Here is a 19,766-nt window from a genome sequence, read left to right as displayed (position 1 = left end):
AGAGAATCTCAATTTCTCACTCCACTTTTCAAAAACTAAAGGTAAAGTATATCATTTATGTTATTTGGTGATCTTTAGCACCCCTTTTATCCCATGTTTTTTTCTGCCATGTACTGACCATAGTTCCCAAAAGACAAGGCTTTACATATATCAAGGGAATTGATTTTGCAATGACAACACCAGTTATCTCCATGTCAACGTACAACCGCATCTGTTCAAGGGCCTCTCTCTCTCTCACACACACACACACATACACATATACACCATACACATGCACGTGCACATGCATGCCAAATTGTTCTATGATGACAAAAAATGCAAGGATCGAAAGCCTCATTTTGTCCCCACCACAGCGTAGAAGCTTCTTATATATGGTCCAGTAAGAAGCCAAGCAAGGGCTTCTGTCGTCCATCTTCCTTGATGCAATGCACATTTATTGGTTGCATCTCATCAACTTGCCAAAAGGTGGACTATGAATCCTTTCCAATCAGTTTCGTGTTCCTCTCGTTCCAAGTGCGCCTTCATCAAGCTTACGAGACCAACCTTTTTGTCAACCTTCCACTTGAATCCAGCTTTCTAATCGAGTTCGCCAGTCTGTTCTCAATACCTAAGCTCATAATGCCCTTGTTTAAAGAGGCAGTCGTCCTAAAATAACAAAAACCTTACGTGTCAATATACTGCACCGTTAGACCCCAACAATCTGCCAAATTAAGTTATACATGCTTCTGGTTAGAGAAATAAAAACTCTCAAACGTCGTTTCATGCTCAAGCAGAAACCAAGCACATGGAAGCATAGTGGGTCACGATGCACTTGGGCCAGTCAGACATTCATTCTTGCCACAAACCCAAGATAAATAAAGTTTTCCTGGCTATGATAAGACAAATTCCTACCAACTTTAAAACTGAAAGATCTTACCCACTTACTTTGCTCAGTGACGAAGAATAAGGTTGCGTAGTGAAGAAGTAACAGTTCCTTTTTGTCGCTTGACCTGAACCACATATCAGTTAAAAGGAAATTCAATCAGAATATTTGCTATTCTACCACAGGTTTTAAAGTAGAATTTCATCTAGTTAGTACATATATTTTAACCAAAATGTTAATTGCAGAAAAAAAAATTAAAACTAATATATGGTGACACAAATTTTTGAAAGCCAACTTATCATTAATTATCCAATACAGATTGTCGTGAACAGAAAGATACTTCCAAAGTCTTCTAGACTAAACTACTACTAGCTTGGCCGAGTCTGGGAAAAGAATGTCAACATACCCTTTCACTATTGAACAAGTCCTCTGCAATGGATTCAGCTTGCTTCCTTTTCTTCTCTTCTCTAACAAACTTCTCTCTTTCTGATTGGCCTTCTGTTTCACTAAATAAAGAAATGCAATGATGATCATGATCTCAACAGACAAACCATTCATCTGCAATGAATATTCCCAAAGACAAACAAGAAATAGGTTCAGAATTTACATGTATGGATCCTTTGAGAATGGAATGAGATCCTTGAAGCTGTTACCAGATGCATATTCCCTCTGAGTTCAACATGAAAAGCCCAATGCAAGCAGCAGTTACAACCAAATCCAACAAAAATGCAAAAGGATCTAGTAGATATATTGGACTAAGATAACATGTGAGAGTGCATAGATGTTCCAGGTCCCATGTCATGAAGAAATTTACCTTCCTAAAACATTTAAAATTGACCACATTTTCATTCACTGAATGGCCTGACTCTGGCCTGCAATCATTTTTCACGATCAGATCTTGACTATATATGACTTCTGAAGTCTGATATTTTGATAGATCGGTGTACATATCTATACTTTTCCTCTCCATCATACAACCATCCTCTCCAAAATGCGACAGACTTTTTCTCTGGGATATGACATCACTCAATGGATTTACTTTGTTCTCATACACCAGGACTTCTCTTTGAGCTACAGCAGCATTTCCTTGAGATGTGACACTATCCACTTCAACATCAGAATCCGCCACAATGGTCTCATCAGTGGTATGTGATTGTGAATCAGCAACTGCAAGCCAGCAAGATGTACACATAAGTTGCAGATGACAAATCGAAAACCAGCGGCAAGGTCCAAGCTCTCCAGCTTGGAGCCCTAAATCCTACCAGAGTTCATACAGCCAAATAATAAATTGATAAAGGCAACAGGGAAATCAGCTTCGCAACTCATTTAGTTTCTAGAGATGTTTCCATTGAATGAATTGAGTCACTCATTACGCAGAGATATCCAGAATAAGGACTCAAGTCATTCATTTGATGCAAATGCATAAGCATCCAACAAAGACAATCCACAGGAATGATTTTCCAGAAATGGTTGATCAACAAAAATACTTGAGATTTGTGAAGTCACCAATTTCCAGTCTTCCAACAACCAACAACAACGTTGCTCTAAAGGTGAATTGTCTTGCAGAAAGAAAGCTTTTCATGTGATTCATTTCATCACCAGTTCACCACATGGAATTTGAAAAGCAACCCAATCAAATAGGATTTGAAATTTTGAAGAACAATGACTGGAGATCAGGAGTCTACAGATTAATCAACAAAGTCAAAACAGGTTTCAAGAATGGTTACGATTGAAACTTAAGACCATCTAACATGCATAATTTTGTCAAGTTATTATGGAAAACCAAAGACGGTTTAGGCATACATTTCCTGAAAGAGTGCTTGAGAATTGAAAAATTTACCAGGAGGCAATTCCACAAGGTCGTCATTCAAATGTCCAGATAAAACTGCACCAATCAAATTAATATCATTGATTCTAGGAAGTTGGCTTATGGAACGACATTGATTAAATGCATCAGCACATCTGACAGGGCTAACAAGAACAACGTTATCTGTCCCATGTGCAAGAGCCTGGTGTCCAAATGAAAAAAAAATAAAATAAAATCAAACCACTGCCCTGCATGCCACTCCTAGAATAATTTTATTAAAGTAAACATTGAAAAATAGCACTACGATAATATGAAGCTCATAAAATTTCAGTGTCATTCCGTAAGGAAAATTCTGTTTCACACCATTTAGAAGAATGGAGAACGTGTTTACATGCTTTAGCATTCGACAAAATAATGGAAAATAAATATAATATAGACCAAAGAAGAAATTCAAAAACTTTCAGACTACTGAATAGTGACTTACTAATGTTGCTGATATATGAAATTACCAGCATATTGACAACATCAGTGATGCCAGCTAATGTACTATTGCAAATTACCATGATCTTTTTCTAAACTATAGGCAAGGCATATAACATTTTCATATTGTCCCAGAAGATTCTTTCTTGAGGTTTTCTAGAAAAGGAATCTATCTTATACAGCATAAATTTTTAATTATGTTTTACAGACATTTTAAAAGAAAAATAATACAAGACCTTTTTAGTGTTAATTTTTAGGCTGAAAATTTCTTGAGAAACCTGTATTTTGAAAGAAACACACTGTCAAGAAATAGTAGAAAAAAAAAATTCTCCATGGTACTATTGATTTAACAAAAGCAGATGAGACCAACACACCAGCAATACTAAACTGCTTTCAGGAGTAAAGATCAAAGTTAACATGCTGATAAAGAGATTCTTCAACAATCAAAACAAAAGAAATTACTCAATTACATCAGTCCATGCGGTACCAAGTTGCAGTACTATACCTCATGAGAGTATCCTTTCTGTAAACAATAATAATAGAAAATTGAAATTATTCACAGCATAAAATCAAAACAGGTGAAAAAGACAAGCTAGCTTACAGTATCAGATGAATTGATTGATGAAACCTTGGCACCACAAGCTTCTAGCAACCACTTGAATTTGTTACCAAATTTATACTGCATAACATAATCTTAATTAGAAAACTGAACACAGTAAGTTTGTAAAACCAAAACAAAGCAAGAAGTCACCATGTTTGGGGAGCCCAACATAAAAGTGTGCCCCGCTAAACAGCCTCTTCTGATGTCTGGTTCCACAATTTTGACTTGCACTGAGAACTCTCCTTCACTCAAGGTTAAGGTTGGAGTATAGCTGAAGAAAGAAAAGCCTTCAGTTGATTTGCTTTGAATGTGCTCCTAAAAATTGTAAAGATGACCCAGGGAAGGAAAAAAAGGAACTAAAACAGAAATGCTTTAGGTTATTAGGTAGTTGCAACAAAAAGAATACTTACAATGAGCAATGTGGAATTTCTGTTGAAACTTTTCTCTCTGCGATAGCCTACAAAAAGAATGATAAAAAGTAAAAACTATTGTCAATATGATAAGCAGATGAAGATAGTCTTGTTATATTTCATAATGAATCTTTTTATGAAGACAACCTAGTAATATCTGGTAATGAATTGTATATCAATTCTTAACAGAAGAAAACAAGTAGAGCTACAGCACAATAAAAAAAAAGGACAACTGGAACCAAATGATAAATGGCTTGATACGCTAAGTTAAGGTCTACTAATTTACAAAATCACAAATAATTTAGATGTCTAATGCATCTCGTATATTGACTTTTAGATGTCTAATGCATCCCATATATTATTGACTAATTGAAAAGGAGCGAACATTAAAATATACCAATTTATGTGTTTGTGTGGGGTAAAACACACAGCATACATTTATTTCTGTGCATTTATATTATAAAATGTATAGGCATATTTCTTGTCTTTTTGTTTCTGTGCTTTTTTATAATTTTGTGCCATGCAGTTTGACTGTTAAAGGCTTGCCACACTAGCCATCACGGAGTAAGGCTAATCTAGCACTGTCAAGTTTGGTGATGCAATTGGTCTTTCGATTATTTACATTATATATATTTATCTACGATTTGGTTAAATAGAGACCTAATTCATTTAGAACTAAAAGGTCAACTAGGGTCCCAAGTCAAATCAGGTTACAGACTTACAGCTCAATTTCATAATTTAGTAGAAGAGGCAAGGCAAGCATGTCTTGCCTCTTCATTGTCAAATGAAGAGGCAAGAGGGACTCATTGTTTTGAATAACCTCCTCCCATTACACCTGGGAGGGAAAGCTGATACCACCGGCCAAGCTAATAAAATACCTTCTTTATTTGCAAATCCCTCCCTTTGAACCTAATCCCTGCATGGATGAATGTGTGTTTCCTGCAATAAGCCATCTCTCTGCCATATTTTTCCTTTTTTGTCTCCATACTACCACATTTGTAAGTATCTTTGTTGCTGCTGGACAGAGAAGGTTACTTCAGTGACTCATGCATCTAGGATATAGACCAAAAGAAGCTCACAGGCAGATAAAGTTGTCATTCCAAAATGAGTTCTCAGTATTCATTAGACACTTTCAGGCAATGCAACTAGCTACAAAAATCAAGATTACTTGAGAACCTAATTAGATGTCTTCCTGTTAGTTCTGCTCATTTCAAGTTCGTCTAACAGGCCATAAAGAGAAATTTTAAAGGATAAATTACCAATATGTTCCATCCATCTCTTCATTGACTGTAACCTTGTTAGGAGGGACGACCAAAAAAAGTTATCAGATAATAACTAATAAGTTGTTTTTCAAAAAGAATACATTCTGATGCTTGCTTCTTCAACCAAAATTACCATGTTTATGGAAGCAGTTCTGGATCAAGGTATGGAATCAAGAAAGAAGGACAAGTAAATAAGTATTTCAAAGGTACCTTGACCCAGTCACCAAGAACAACAGGCTTCTGCTCCATCACAGCCTCAATAATATCTTCTGTTACAGGTGTTAGTGCATCAACAACTACATGTGTGCACTCTGGGCTCCATTTATTAAGGACACATCCACCTTGAGCATAAAGAACAAATCAGCTGTGGGATGTCCAGTAATTAAAGAATAAACTCATATGCAAGATTTGCATCAGTAATATTCTTATAGTTGGTAAAAACATATGTTATGCAGATTTATTATGATTATTTAAATAATATAATATAGTCAAGTAATTGAATGTCATTAATATAATCCAATAAATTAAGCTTATACTCCATGATAATATATCCATTAAGTAAATGAGTACAACATGCTGTGCAAACAGCTCTGATTTGTCATATCAACATATTGAAGACTGACAGAAAAAAATTGAGGAACCCACAAAAATATATAAAATACAATGCCATGTGATCCGCCCCCACCCGCCCCCCTCCCACTTTCTCCAACAAAAAAAAAAAACCCACAACACATCACTCCTTTTCCTTTCCTGCAGGTCAAAGCTTTTTTCGAATGGCTCAAGATCAACAGGTCCATCTCATGAAAATAAGCTGCACAAAAGAATTAGACCAATTCACTGATTTTTTTGCTTTTCTCTCAATAACAAAGGTCCCCTAGAATTTTGAGAAACTACTGTTGCCACTACAAAAACATATGAGGAGTTGAATGCCCTCCCACTGGGTGAATAGTTGGGAAATAAAAAAGCCAGCTATCAGATTCTGCACAAATGGCCAGCCCCTGCTAGATAGATGTTTTGGTTCCTCTGCTGCTTAGATCTAATAGGATGTCACTATGCAGTGGTGTCTATGCAGCTTTAAACAAATTAGGAGATTAAGCTAATGCCTGTGATAAAAAGCAAAACCAGAACATGAATCTTAGGTTAAAGTTTAAACTATCTGCGAGCAATAAGACAACATCAAATGACAGGTGAATCACCAGATTTTTTAAACTAAGATTGGATTTGTGGAGTATCTCAAAGGTCAACAACTGCCAGGAACAGATTATTTAAAATTTTGACATAACAACTAGTTACTTAAAACAACAAAGCAAGGTTTAAGATAACAAAAAAACGATGTTATTATAGAACACTAACCTATGAACAATACAAGATCTTGAACAGAAGAGGATGCTTTTGAGGAATCTGTTTGATGAATAAACATCAAGAATGGGATGAAGCAAAATCTGCAAAGTCAAAAAAAGAAACAGAGCCAAGCACAAATAACTACCTTGAAAGGGAGAATGTAAGAATTCAGAAAGCAACAAAATTTCACTGAATTAAGGGACAGAATCACCTGAATGCTGCATTGCCAGTTCCAAAGGATACTCGGTCTCCATCTTTTAAGTTTACTTGCTTGTTTGGCAACGAAAAGATTGGCTTGGACCCACTCTCATTGTTTATAAACGTGCCAAATTTTGAATGATCTGTCAACAAGACTTTTGAGTGGCCATGTAGCTTTATCTGCAAAGGGTCCCAATCAATTATCACGTCTGCATGAATGCGTGAAATTGTTCTATCTTTTTCAATAATCACGTCACAATCTGCAACCACAAAGCCAAATTCAGATGCTCACATCCAAACAGTATGAATATTGCAAATGATGAAATACATGATAATAAACTCCTATGAGAAATAAAAAGCTATCAAGATGGTGAGATTTTCTAATTCACTGATTTAAGTTTAAATTAAAAAAAAAATCATCACTAATCAAATTACCATCAAGCAAGCTTTAAAACCCACTGGCTCACAACTCAACTCAGAGTGGCTCAATAATTTGGACATGTCATGCCAACTTCATTCTTTTTAAAGAAAATGTGTAAAGCTCAGCTAACCGACCAAAAATTCTGCTAACTTGGCTTAAACCAAGTGACTCCATGGACTCATCCCATGACTCAGACGACTCTTGCCAACTTCATGCTTACCCAATTTTTTACCATGTAGGCAACCCAGTCAACCAAGTGAGACAAGCCGATTCAGCAGATTTTCAAATAATGCCACAAAGAATCAGATGTTTCCTTCTCATCTTTTCCAAAACGTTATCCAACTTTTTGAGAGGAAAGCACAGAAATCTGTCTGAATCATATTGATACCAGTGGTTATAATAAAACCGAGTCTGAACTCTCTGAAGGGACATATGTCACTTTATTCCTTCAAAAGGAGATCAGGTCATCCTTATTCACAACAATTAATTATGTTTTCATTGTTGATATGATCCTGAACCACTTCAAAAGTTGGCACCTTTTCAGAAACCATTATTCTCTTGAGTCCAGCTTTTCTCCCAGAGAGACCTAAGATCAAAGACTTAATGACTTCACTATTTAGCATGCTACCCATGCTGCATTATAGTCATCACTTGGAAGTCTCAACTCATGGGCAGAGCGTCTGTTTCTTGTTGAAATCAAGCCGGAGAAATATCCCCTCCTCTATAGAAGCTTTACAAAAACACAGAAAATAAATATTGAGGATCTTTAGATGTACGTGTGTTGCTTTCAAATAAAAGAGGAAACTCTCCCTAGCTATGCCTTGCATTTTGCTTGGATATGGAAACAACCAAAAAGGATATAAACATTATGGGACTAAATGGTTGACTATATCCATATGTTTTTCAAATGTTACTCCTTTGGAAGAAAACATGGCTTTGACACAGTTGACTCTAAGCAGATCCTTATTCCTTGGGTACTTTTGCTTATGGAACTCTTGTCTACATACAAGTATTGTAACTTAGGAAATGACAATAAGAACAAAAACTGATGTTGTGGGCAATGTTCTTAATTCCATTCGTGAGACATGAAAAAGAGTCTATATTCTATCCTAAACATAGATACTCAGATATCTCAAACAAATGTATCAAATAAACATGATTGAAACAGGCTTTATAGCTAACCATCAGTTAGAACAGCCAAGACACAGCAGCTTTTGCCTTCCAACACTTTCAAGGACACAAATTGCATGTGTTAACAAATATAATTTGATGATCCAATAACCAATAGTGCCCATGGAAAATACATCCAAACATACACTCACACATAAGTATGTAAGTCTGCAAGTGTCTAGGATCCATAGATTCTAACAACTATTTAATGGCATCAACTCTGTCATCCAACTCTCAACATTAAATGAAATACAGTATAGTTGATATCTCAACAAAATGAATTTTCCTTTCCTTTGTAGGATACTTTTGCCCTCTCAAAAAAACACCTAAATTGTTAACTTTCTCTCACTAGGAGCATCCTAGCTAAACATCTGTCCTAATCCAATGGTCACAAGGTTGACACTATTAAATATTTAATTTGACACAACCTAGGGACTATACACACACACATATATATATGTATATAATTTATAGGAGATTCAATGTTGCACCAAATTTACCTTTTCGACCAATCTTGTATGTTCCTTTGGAAAAGAAATAGTATGTAGGTAAACCTGCCACAAGAACCAATAAGGAATACAGAATCAAATGCACTAATAACTAAAATCAAAAGAGGAGTCCTTTAATGACAGAACGGAATGCACATGAGTGCAGTACACACACACAGGTGTGTGGGCATGTGTGTGGGAGGAAAGAAAAATGAAAACTAAGAGAAGCATGAAGATGTACGAAGTTACCACAAGAAAAGCATGACATATCTCACTTCAGAAGCAAGGATGACCCGACTTCCAAAGCAAGCTTCTAAAAGAATCATACAAATATAAATAAGTGAAGCATGAGAGAGGGAGGAAGGTGTATGAAGAAACCACATCTACCACTTCAGAAGCAAGGACTACCCAACTTCAAAAGTAAGCTTCTAAAGAAGCATGACTGCATGAGCTTAGTTGACAATTGAGGGCTATTAAGACAAGCTGAAGTCTATTGATTTATCATCAAAATACTCTTAATATGGCCCAAAGCTTCTTCGTGAATATAACTGTATCCATGAGAAGATCGCTAATAACGCTCATTGGTGATTGGGTCGAATGTTTTTGCATCCAAACATGTTTTCTCCAAATCCAAACACATGTAACATGACAGACATGTGTACAACATGAGGCCTGTTAAGTGTTACTTTGTGATTTTGTGTTATATTTTGAAGGAGAGTTCAGTTCATCGAAAATATCTACACAGTAGCAATGGAGTCTATAGTGGCAAACAACTCGAGTTCTTTCAATATAATGAAGGACAAAACGCATGATAAAACCTTCTCGATATTGCTTACTGGGAAATCTCGCAGCATGCTTCACCATCTTTGATCGAGAAACTACAACAATTCCGTGCCATAAAGACTGCGACACGTTTAGGCATTTAAGAAACCGTCCCTTCCTATCGTTCATCCATGGGTTTTGCGCCCCGTCGGGAAAAAACAAAAGCCCCTACCACATCTTGCCACAGAACAAGGAATCTAATCCAGAGAAGTTTGATTAAGGAACAAAACATAACAGCCCACGTGTAACAACTACTCATTCAATACCCCTTGAAATTTCCCGGCAACGATTCCCAACGAGAAGAAAGGGGAGAATTGCAAAAGAAAAAGTAGAAAACAGAAGATAGAAGCAAAAGGAGAAGATGGAAGCAAAAGGAGAAGATGGGTTCAGATATTATGTAAAATAAGCTCTCAGAGACATTGGCAAGCCCATATACATACCAAGAGAAGGATTAACAGGAAGTAATCCCCACACCATCTTTTGGCGGTGAACGTTGATTTTTCACCGAGTGAGAATGTTGATGCACGCAGGCCAACTTCTCAACACCGTTGATTCGGAGAAATACGGCTCAAAATGGCGGGAAGGCAATACCGCAAAGCTCGGTGGGCTTACAGGTGAACGAAGAACCGCTAGGCTTGCCTTTGGGCAACTTTTCTAAATGACTGCCGAACTATCGTCCCTGTTTGATGTACGATGAGCCTCGAAGGTTCTGGCCAAAATGACTGGGCAAAATCACCGGCTCATCTTTTACTTGCAAAGGCGTAGCTAAAATCGGGTCCCCTTTCACGATAACTCCATTAAAACAAGCTCGAAGTGTATGCAGTTTCAAGTAGTATCCATTATAGGTTGGGCATTGAGAAATAATTGCCAAAGCTCGTCACTTTATAGCGGGCCATTCAATCTAAATGAGCTGCTACATTGTCTCATTCTATTTAGGGTTATTTTCTTCAGGAGCCATTAACATATTCGTCTACCATATATAGGTATTGATAAATTCATTTAAATAATTTACTAATCATTACAATTTGTTCCTTTAAGGTAACCTTCAATATAATTACAAATTGTTACCCAACATCTGAAATTTTACCTTGAACTACTTAAGGGGTGTTTGGTTGACACTTCAAAACTATTTTTTGTTTCTCGAGTATTTAGATGTCATCAAAGCTGAGTTTTACAAACTTGATTTTGTAAAAAGGAGTGAAAAATCTGGTACCTTGCTTCAAGGGTCATAAGAAAATTGATTGAATTGGTGGTCTCATGAGAGCGCAGTCATTAGTTCAATTCATATGAGTGTTATGCTCCTAAGTCAATCAGGTGGGGCACCATAATCGACAAGACATTGTGGCGAGAGTTTGGTTATCAATTTGATACCCATGTTACAGTGAAAGTCTAATTGTTACCTTGATACATATTTTTAATGTATGCATCCTTTATTTACTGTACCCACCCAGTTTTTGAGGTATGTATTCTTTTATTTATTGTCCCATTCAATATCCTAACACAAAACGGAGATCGGGAAAAGAACCAAGTTTAGTTTAAGTTTTGTTTTTCATTTACTTAGGGAAAACCACATTCGGCATAAAACTCTCAATACCATATCCTTATGCCTTTAAGGTTCTGACTTGCTTTGAGGCGAGATAGACTTATGGATATACTCTTCAAATTGAATGTCGTGCTTGCTACCTTTAGCAATTTAGAGAAATAACGCACTGGAACGTGACCGTGGCTATGAGTTTCAAACATCGGCTATGAATTTCAAACATCAAACCCCTTGAATCTAAATTGCAATACAGCCCAGCCCAATTGTGCCATGCGCTTGAGGCAGTCTAACTTATAAGTTAAACGAATAGAATGGTGATGGTTTTGTGTAGCCTACTCTTCTATGTTTGATTATGCAAATATTGGTTGAATTATGTGAATAAAATTGTTGTTATGCCAAAGTCATTTGGACTCACCATTTAAGTACTTCCCTTTAAGCCGAAAGGCTAAGTAACAAGTAATCGGTCGAGCCATCCAAGTTCCCACTATGGGTAGTAGAATGTAGATTTGTGTTTTTTTGTAAGAAAATTTCAACTGGATTAAATAGTATTTTGAAATTCTTAAATGAAATTTTTCTCGTCAACAGTTGGCGTTCTTGTGGTGCCTAATTAGATTCAAGAGTTCATATTTGCCTTATTGCATATGAAACAAATCAGAGAAGGAAAATTGAAAAAAAGCGTAGCTATGTTTTCTGTTTTCCAAGTTAATGGAAATAGTTTCAAGGGTTTACGTGATGGGCTGGCTCTTACCAGAATCGTTTTCATTTAATTGCAAAACAGAAAAAAAAAAAAGAGTAGGTGCTAAAATAAAAATTTCCCCGAATCATGTCCAAACAGAGAAGATCCTAAAAAATTGGAAATTTCCCTCGGCGGGAATGGCTTGCTCTCTCTTATGCAAGACATGCCACCATAGCCAACACTAGAGAAGACTCTCTACATGAATGGATGCTTTCCCGCCGTCCTTAGAAAATGCAGCCTAGAACAGAAGCGCTCCCTGCTTCTTTCCCTGTTGGATTCGTGCAAGAGCGTGAGAGAGCTGAAGCAAATCCATGCCCAACTCACCACAGCAGGCCTCACCGGCGATACATTCGCAACCAGCAAGGTCGTCGCCTTCTTCTCTGCTTCAGCCTCCCGCTGCATCGACTATGCAAGGGCCGTCTTCAGAACGATACGCAATCCGAGCATTTTCGCTTGGAATTGCATGATCAGAAGCCTTGTTGCTGGGGACAACCCAAGGGAAGCCATTATTTTCTTCTCCCAGATGCTGAAGGGCGGCTTTCAACCGAATAATTTCACCTTTCCTTTCGTTGTTAAGGCTTGTACTGACTCCTCGGCCGTTGATTTTGGCATCTCGGTGCATGCCCACATCGTGAAATCTGGTCTTGATCGTGATGCATACGTCCAAAGCTCTCTGATCCATATGTACTCGCGCTCCAATAGACTGGAAGATGCCTACCGACTGTTTGCGGGTAGTTCTGACAGAGACGTCGTTTCGTGGAATGCTATGATCGATGGATATGTTCGGACTGGTGATTTGACGGTTGCGAGTTCGTTATTCGATCAAATGGTTTGTAAAGACGTTGTTTCATGGAATACCATGATCACTGGGTATTCGAATCTCGGGCGTCTGGAAGATGCTCGCAAGCTGTTTGATGAAAGTACAAGGAGAAACATCGTTTCTTGGAACGCCATGTTGACTGGTTACGCTAAGGCGGGTGACGTTGAATCAGCACGCCACATGTTTGACAAAATGCCTCAACGAGACGTTGTTTCCTGGAATGCGATGATTGCCTGCTATTCTCAGTGCAACCGGTCAATTGAGGCTTTGTTGTTATTTGATGAGATGCGAGCAGTTTGTGTAAATCCTACAGAAGCTACACTGGTTTGCATCCTTTCAGCTTGTGCTGATCTGGGCGCGCTTGATCGAGGGAAGCGATTGCATTCCTTCCTTGATGCCCACAGGATTAAACTGAACACGGTTCTAGGCACCGCTCTAACTGACATGTATGCAAAATGTGGGAGCATAGAAGAAGCTATTCAAGTGTTTCACTTAATCCCCGAAAAGGATGTTCTATCTTGGAATACAATTATAGCAGGATTAGCCATGCACGGCCATGTAAAGAGATGTTATCAACTTTTCATGGAGATGATTCAGTCAGGAAGTGAACCTGATGATATTACCTTCGTTGCTATGCTTAGCTCGTACAGCCACGCAGGTATGGTCGAAGAGGGCCTTCGGCTGCTTGATTGCATGAGCAGTACGTTCAATGTCACTCCTAAAGCCGAACACTATGGATGTGTGATTGATCTTCTTGGCCGTGCTGGTTTGCTTGAGAAGGCTATGGAGCTCATAAGTGGAATGCCAATGGAACCCAATGCCGGTGCTTGGGGAGCATTACTTGGTGCTTGTCGAATCCATGGGAATGTGGAACTTGGCGAGCGGGTTGGCAAGCATTTGATTGCGCTAGAGCCTGAGCACAGCGGGAGATACGTTCTGCTGTCAAACGTATATGCATTTGCAAAAAGGTGGGAAGATGCAAGGAAAGTGAGGAAGATGATGAATACCAGAGGTGTGTCAAAGCCTCCTGGTTTTAGTTTCATAGAGATGAAGGGGAACGTTCATCGCTTCATTGCAGGCGATAAAACACATCCAGAAAATGAATTGATTCATCAGATGTTACGTGAGATCCACGAGAGATTGAGAAGGGAAGAAGGGTATGTTCCTGATACAAAGCAAATACTGTTCGATTTAGAAGAAGAGGAAAGGGAGCAGGCTTTGTCGGTTCACAGTGAGAAATTAGCCGTTGCATTTGGGCTCATTCACAGAGACACCGAATCTGTGATGCGCATAGTAAAAAATCTGCGGTTCTGCACTGATTGTCATAATTTTATGAAACTCGTTTCTAAGGTTTACAAGCAAGAGATAGTCGCACGTGATCGGAATCGGTTCCACCATTTCATAATGGGATCATGTTCTTGCGGGGACTACTGGTAGTTCGTAAGAGGCGCTATCAGCTTCATTCATGGTTGTTATATGGATAGGCAGAAGCCGGAGTTCTTTGCCGAGATCGCGACACGCCAACACAGCTTTTGTTTGATCATGGCAATCTTGACACGGGAATTTGCGTCTGCGTGCCAAGTATTTCTTGGTTCTTGCATTTAAGTAACGATTCGAAGCTCATATGATTTCTGACGGTCGATTCAGATTTGGGCACCCGTTGTTTTATGATCGGTCACCCTGTAAGCAGCTTGGTTCAAGCAAGTACCTGCAGCTGCTGTCTGCCACCAAGTTTCATTGAAAGGGCATTTTTTATGTACCATCCACAGTTCTACTATATGTTTTTGTCATCATCAAAGGAATCTATTCGTCTATTGGTAGTGATCCATGAAGAGATTGGATGGTGCTTTGCATATATGGGATTCTTAGATTACTCTGTGTACTAACTATGATCAAAATTTGTCGATGGACACGAACATTCAATTTTCCTAATTAAACTACATAAATAGTCTTGGAAGGTTCCAAGAATCCAAAATGTGGAACGGATAAAGCTAATACTCGACTTTTAACTGATGAAGTTTGATTTGCACATCTAAAATATAAGATCTTTCCTCCTATTCTTGCTTTCTGAACATGTAAAATCCATTCATAGAGTTGACTTTGTGAAAAGCAGCATTTCTTATTTCATAGCTTTGTTGTCGTTCTTTTATCATGGTCACCATTTATATAAACCTAGTTGCACATACAAATTTACGAAGTATAAGCAGTCATCGGTGCTCGGCCACCTGGTGAATGAAGGCGTCCCCCTTTTTTATTTTTACTTTTTCGTAACGGTGGGTCCGCACAAAACGGTCGTTCCTCCATCCTGTTTCTCTATTTTTATGACGTCCGGATAAGTTTTCCAGAGTGTCCGGCGTCCCTACCGAAGGCAAAGGGCATGCCCGTCTCTCACTTTTCTTTTCTTCCCATGCGGTTTTAAGAATATGTTGGATGCTTCCAAAGCTCAGAGCCTCCTCTCGGAGGTTTCCTTTGAGGGCCTGCCTCATGGCGAGGCTCCAGATCCTCTCTTCTCTGGTCTCTTATTCAGTTTGAGCTTTACACGTGCCGGACGGCTAGCTACCGGAGGAACAAGCAGATCCCGAATACAACTTTCATCTTGGTAACACCTCTTTCCCTCTCTCAGATTCTTACATATTAGAAACACGGTGGAAATTGTTCATCAGATTGTGATAATATTGAAAGCAATCTCATTCTTCGGCCAGTAGAGGGAAGGGGCCAAATTCAGGAGTCTTAAGTTTTAACCTCGCGATTCAACAAAGTAGATGAAACTAGACGTTGGTTTGAAGTCGTATGCTTTTCTTTAATTTTCCAACCAACAGCAAAATAGAGAAGGCCTCTACATTACTTAGAAGGTGACCAAAAGGAACTAAAATCCCGAATGGCTGCAAAAAGATCAAAGAAAGAAGGACGACCACTTTCTCAAAATGATGCAAGGTCTTCACCGTTAGATCCTTTGAGATTGCAATCATGAACATTTTTTATCTATTCAGCACCCTTCGTGGGCCACCGGAACCGGACATGGAAATCGTTCAGTCATGTCTAAAACAGCCGTAAATGGTAGATCATTTTAAAAATGTGATTTGGCACAGTCCTGCCATCTTGTCTAAAAGTCCTAGAAGGATTTGGCTTCAAGTTTGGCAACTATACCATCTCGACCTAGGAAAATTGCGATAGGTCATCAGCTATGCGTGCATTGCGAAGCAAGTTAGATCACACATCTGGTCAGGTAGGGATGACAATTTAGTGATGGGAGAACACTCTCGTCCAATCTTGATGAAGCGCCCTTATGGCTTGGTGGCACATGAAGGTGCAATAAGTGATGATCTGATCTCCATTCCTGGAAGGATCTTCCGAATGGAGCAAAATGGAAATCAGGCCTTTTGATGGGTGGATTATCACGATAGACTATCATCAATTATGCACTTCACTTCACAAAGTCGGGTGCGCCATTTAGCCGCGGCTGTATGATCCCCAAATCCCTATGCTTGTCATGTTCATGGTGAGAACTCTCTTACCCTTGCAAGGTGCAAATGAAGTTGATGAGACCAACAGAAGGGTTATTGAACTGCGTTTTGAGCAAACTAATAAGCAGCCTTGGGCTAGTATCTTCTAGGCCAATCTGTTCACGCTTCTTGCTCCGCAAACATACAAATGGTAACGACACGTTCGACTGGTAAGCTACTCCTAAAACCTGGTATCGCAGAAGGTTAAAACCACAGGCGAGGAAGGAAATTAATGGGGATTCCCCTGAGCAAACAGACAAGCTGCGTGCAGAGTTCTCTCCTGTCTGCTGAACCAAGCTCTAACCTGGGGCTACCTGAGGGAACCAAGGAGTACGCAAATCTTGCATGGTAGGTAGAGGGACATGAATTTAAATTATATGTAGCTTGGGAATGCCTAAATGCAAGATTGGATCAAATGTGAAGTCCTTGGTCCTTATTGGCAATAACAGGTGGGTGTGGCCTTTCTTGCACCTGTAGTTTATAATCAATTTTGCAGCCCTTCGTTAGCAGAAAATTGCCTGCTTGCTACACCTGCAATGTCCACATATGGCGTCGTTAGTACAGCCCTGTCCTGATTGAATGGCTCCAAAGTCAATCAACAGATGCAAAGGACATGCTTTTTTCCCATGTGCAACACCTATGAAGAAGTTTTCTAGTGCGTGGATCATTGTCTCAAGAAATATTTGTTCTGCGTGACGCCAGAGAAGTTCGTCTCGCTTGGTCTCTTGAGCATGTTTGTAGGTTCAAGGACTAGTTTCTTAGATAGCAGAAGAAGAAAAGGAGGACCAATTGCTCATGAACAACTCAAGCACTTGACAAGATGAGGTCAAGTGCAGGCATGAAAACAGTCCTCCATTCAAGTTTTAAGTAGGATATATACCACGTATGACTGATAACAACTGCAAAAGTGAACTATTCCTGTTGTTATTGTTGCCCTTCAATCCCGAATCATGCTTGGTTGACCATGAGGTCAAGTGCAGGCATGAAAACAGTCCTCCATTCAAGTTTTAAGTAGGATATATACCACGTATGACTGATAACAACTGCAAAAGTGAACTATTCCTGTTGTTATTGTTGCCCTTCAATCCCGAATCATGCTTGGTTGACCATAAGGTGGTGTCCCCATTGCTTGGTTAATCTCCCATTCGTGAAGTCAGGAAAGCACTCAGCAAACCAAACCGAGCTGAGCTAGCTGCATATCTGCTCTGTCCTAAGGAAACCGAGCTGAGGTCAAGTTCAAGAAGGGGTTGCAGGTTTGGCCAGACCTCGCTGAACCCAGGCCATGGCCATGTAGCGGCTTTACTGCAAGGTGAAGTTCATTTACACTAAATGACCTTTAATCGGTTCCTTCTTTGGCAGGAAACTAGAAGTCTAGAAGATCGTAAATGGAGAAGGGCAGTATCTTGATGCAAAAGTATGAACTCGGCCGGCTCCTTGGCCAAGGCACATTTGCTAAAGTCTACCATGCAAGAAACATCGCCACCAAACAAAGTGTTGCCATCAAGGTGATCGACAAGGTTAAGGTACTGAAAGTGGGTATGATCGACCAGATCAAACGCGAGATCTCGATCATGAAGCTGGTTCGCCATCCAAACGTAGTCCAGCTCTATGAGGTCATGGCCAGCAAGACAAAAATATACTTTGTCATGGAGTACCTGAAAGGAGGGGAGCTGTTCAACAAGGTGGCCAGAGGCAGGCTGAAGGAAGATCAAGCAAGAAGTTACTTCCAGCAGCTTGTTGGAGCAGTAGATTTCTGCCACAGTCGTGGCGTCTACCACCGCGACCTTAAGCCGGAAAACCTCCTCGTCGATGATAATGGTAACCTTAAGGTGTCAGACTTCGGCCTAAGCGCGCTGACCGACGGCCAAAGTTCCGGTGGGCTGCTTCACACGACCTGCGGGACACCAGCATATGTTGCGCCGGAGATCATCAACAAGAAGGCGTACGATGGGTCCAAGGCCGACATATGGTCGGCCGGCGTGGTGCTTTTCGTTCTACTGGCAGGCTATCTGCCTTTTCATGATCTCAACCTCATGGAGATGTACAGGAAGATCAGCAAAGGGGATTTCAGGTGCCCACATTGGTTCTCCCCAGAAGTCAGGAAGCTTTTAATCCGAGTCCTCGATCCAAATCCAAGCACCAGGATCACCATAGCTGGGATCATGAAGAATTCATGGTTCGAACAGGGATACCAGCCAATCCGTGCCCCTGCTCTTGGCAACGACAGCAGCCCCGGTGACGTAGACGCAGCCTTTACATCGGACCCTGAGGCCGAGAGTTCCGAGAAACTAGTTATAAAACCAAGCTGCATGAACGCGTTTGACATCATATCACTGTCGCCGGGATTCAATCTCTCCGGTCTGTTTGAGAAGGAGACTAACGTGCGGAAGCATGAAGCAAGGTTCACGTCGCAAAAGCCGGCTTCTGCCATTGCGTCGAAGCTGGAGGAGATTGCCCAGACGGAGAGCTTCAAGGTGAAGAAGAAGAATGGGATGGTGAAGATGCAGGGGAGCAAGGGAGGGAGGAAGGGTTGCTTATCTATAAATGCCGAGATCTTTGAGGTCACTCCCTCCTTCTGCATGGTGGAGGTCAAGAAATTGGCGGGAGACACCTTCGAGTATCAACAGTTTTGTGATCGTGGTCTCAAGCCAAATCTCAAGGACGTGGTGTGGACATGGCAAGGAGACCAATCTCACCATCATCAAAGTACAGAAACGCAGACCCAAGAAGTTTAATTGCGTCTGTTCATAATTCTTCTTCTTCCACACTGACCTTTTCTGATTTGTACAATTACTGCTCAACATGTAAAATGGATGCTTAATCCTATTTAATAAGTAGGAGGGCTGTGTTTAAATGGTAGTATTTAAGCCGGAACAAGAAAAAAGAAAAATAGATATTATCTAGAAAAATAATCTCTATGAGCTATTTAATGTTGAAAAGTTAATAGGAAGCAGTGATCGCCTTACTTCACAAAGGGACACAAGTGGGGACTAATGCCTGTGTTGGACATTACATATGGAGTCGGTGAACTTGGTTATCATTAAAAGATGCCTTAGACATGATCCTTCATGACTACAACATAAGAGCAGGCTGTTGCCACAGAAATTGAAGACTGAACTCATGGCCAAATCCGAATCCCATTTGGGCAACTTTATGACCTACCGCACTGTGACTATTTGGGACCCTGATCTGACGGGAAGTTGAGTAGAAAAAAAACAACCGCCAATAGAAGTAGCAAAAAAACAACTGATCTTGACGCTTTGATACCTGTGTCTTTAGTATTCACTGAATAGGGGACTCACCCA

General features: G+C 39.7%; 4 protein-coding genes across 7 annotated transcripts in view; 2 read left to right on the top strand and 2 right to left on the bottom strand.

Annotated features, from left to right (window-relative positions):
• LOC116261361 (uncharacterized) overlaps positions 1-19,766 on the bottom strand; it is a 90,034-nt gene that overhangs the window by 67,983 nt on the left and 2,285 nt on the right. The window lies entirely within an intron of this gene.
• Positions 141-10,719, bottom strand: LOC116259791 (nibrin homolog). Of its 3 annotated transcripts, none has more exons than XM_031637705.2 (14): positions 10,303-10,719; positions 9,053-9,106; positions 6,975-7,221; positions 6,776-6,864; positions 5,633-5,763; positions 4,161-4,207; positions 3,901-4,021; positions 3,751-3,828; positions 2,703-2,871; positions 1,677-2,029; positions 1,470-1,531; positions 1,269-1,368; positions 925-989; positions 141-645 (listed from the first exon to the last, which is right to left on the bottom strand). In XM_031637705.2, the coding sequence occupies exons 1-13, from the start codon at positions 10,337-10,339 to the stop codon at positions 930-932; spliced, it is 1,548 nt and encodes a 515-aa protein (XP_031493565.1). In that variant the 5' UTR covers positions 10,340-10,719; the 3' UTR covers positions 141-645; positions 925-929. The 3 variants fall into 3 exon arrangements, with proteins under 3 accessions (XP_031493565.1, XP_049935679.1, XP_031493568.1); XM_050079722.1 differs by lacking the exon at positions 10,303-10,719 and adding an exon at positions 9,877-10,237; XM_031637708.2 differs by lacking the exon at positions 9,053-9,106.
• On the top strand, positions 12,254-14,813 carry LOC116260304 (pentatricopeptide repeat-containing protein At1g08070, chloroplastic-like). Its single transcript, XM_031638539.2, has one exon. It carries the CDS (start codon positions 12,338-12,340, stop codon positions 14,393-14,395), a length of 2,058 nt encoding a protein of 685 aa, XP_031494399.1. The 5' UTR covers positions 12,254-12,337; the 3' UTR covers positions 14,396-14,813.
• On the top strand, positions 15,322-19,298 carry LOC116260305 (CBL-interacting protein kinase 5-like). 2 transcript variants are annotated; one of them, XM_050079723.1, is made up of 2 exons: positions 15,322-15,557; positions 17,829-19,298. In XM_050079723.1, exon 2 carries the CDS (start codon positions 17,847-17,849, stop codon positions 19,194-19,196), a length of 1,350 nt encoding a protein of 449 aa, XP_049935680.1. In that variant the 5' UTR covers positions 15,322-15,557; positions 17,829-17,846; the 3' UTR covers positions 19,197-19,298. The 2 variants fall into 2 exon arrangements, with proteins under 2 accessions (XP_049935680.1, XP_031494400.1); XM_031638540.2 differs by having other exon boundaries at positions 15,324-15,557; positions 17,821-19,298.

This window comes from Nymphaea colorata, chromosome 9 (assembly GCF_008831285.2).
Source record: "Nymphaea colorata isolate Beijing-Zhang1983 chromosome 9, ASM883128v2, whole genome shotgun sequence".
In the NCBI taxonomy this organism is placed as follows: Eukaryota; Viridiplantae; Streptophyta; class Magnoliopsida; order Nymphaeales; family Nymphaeaceae; genus Nymphaea; species Nymphaea colorata.
This window is presented reverse-complemented; position numbering and strand designations above follow the sequence as displayed.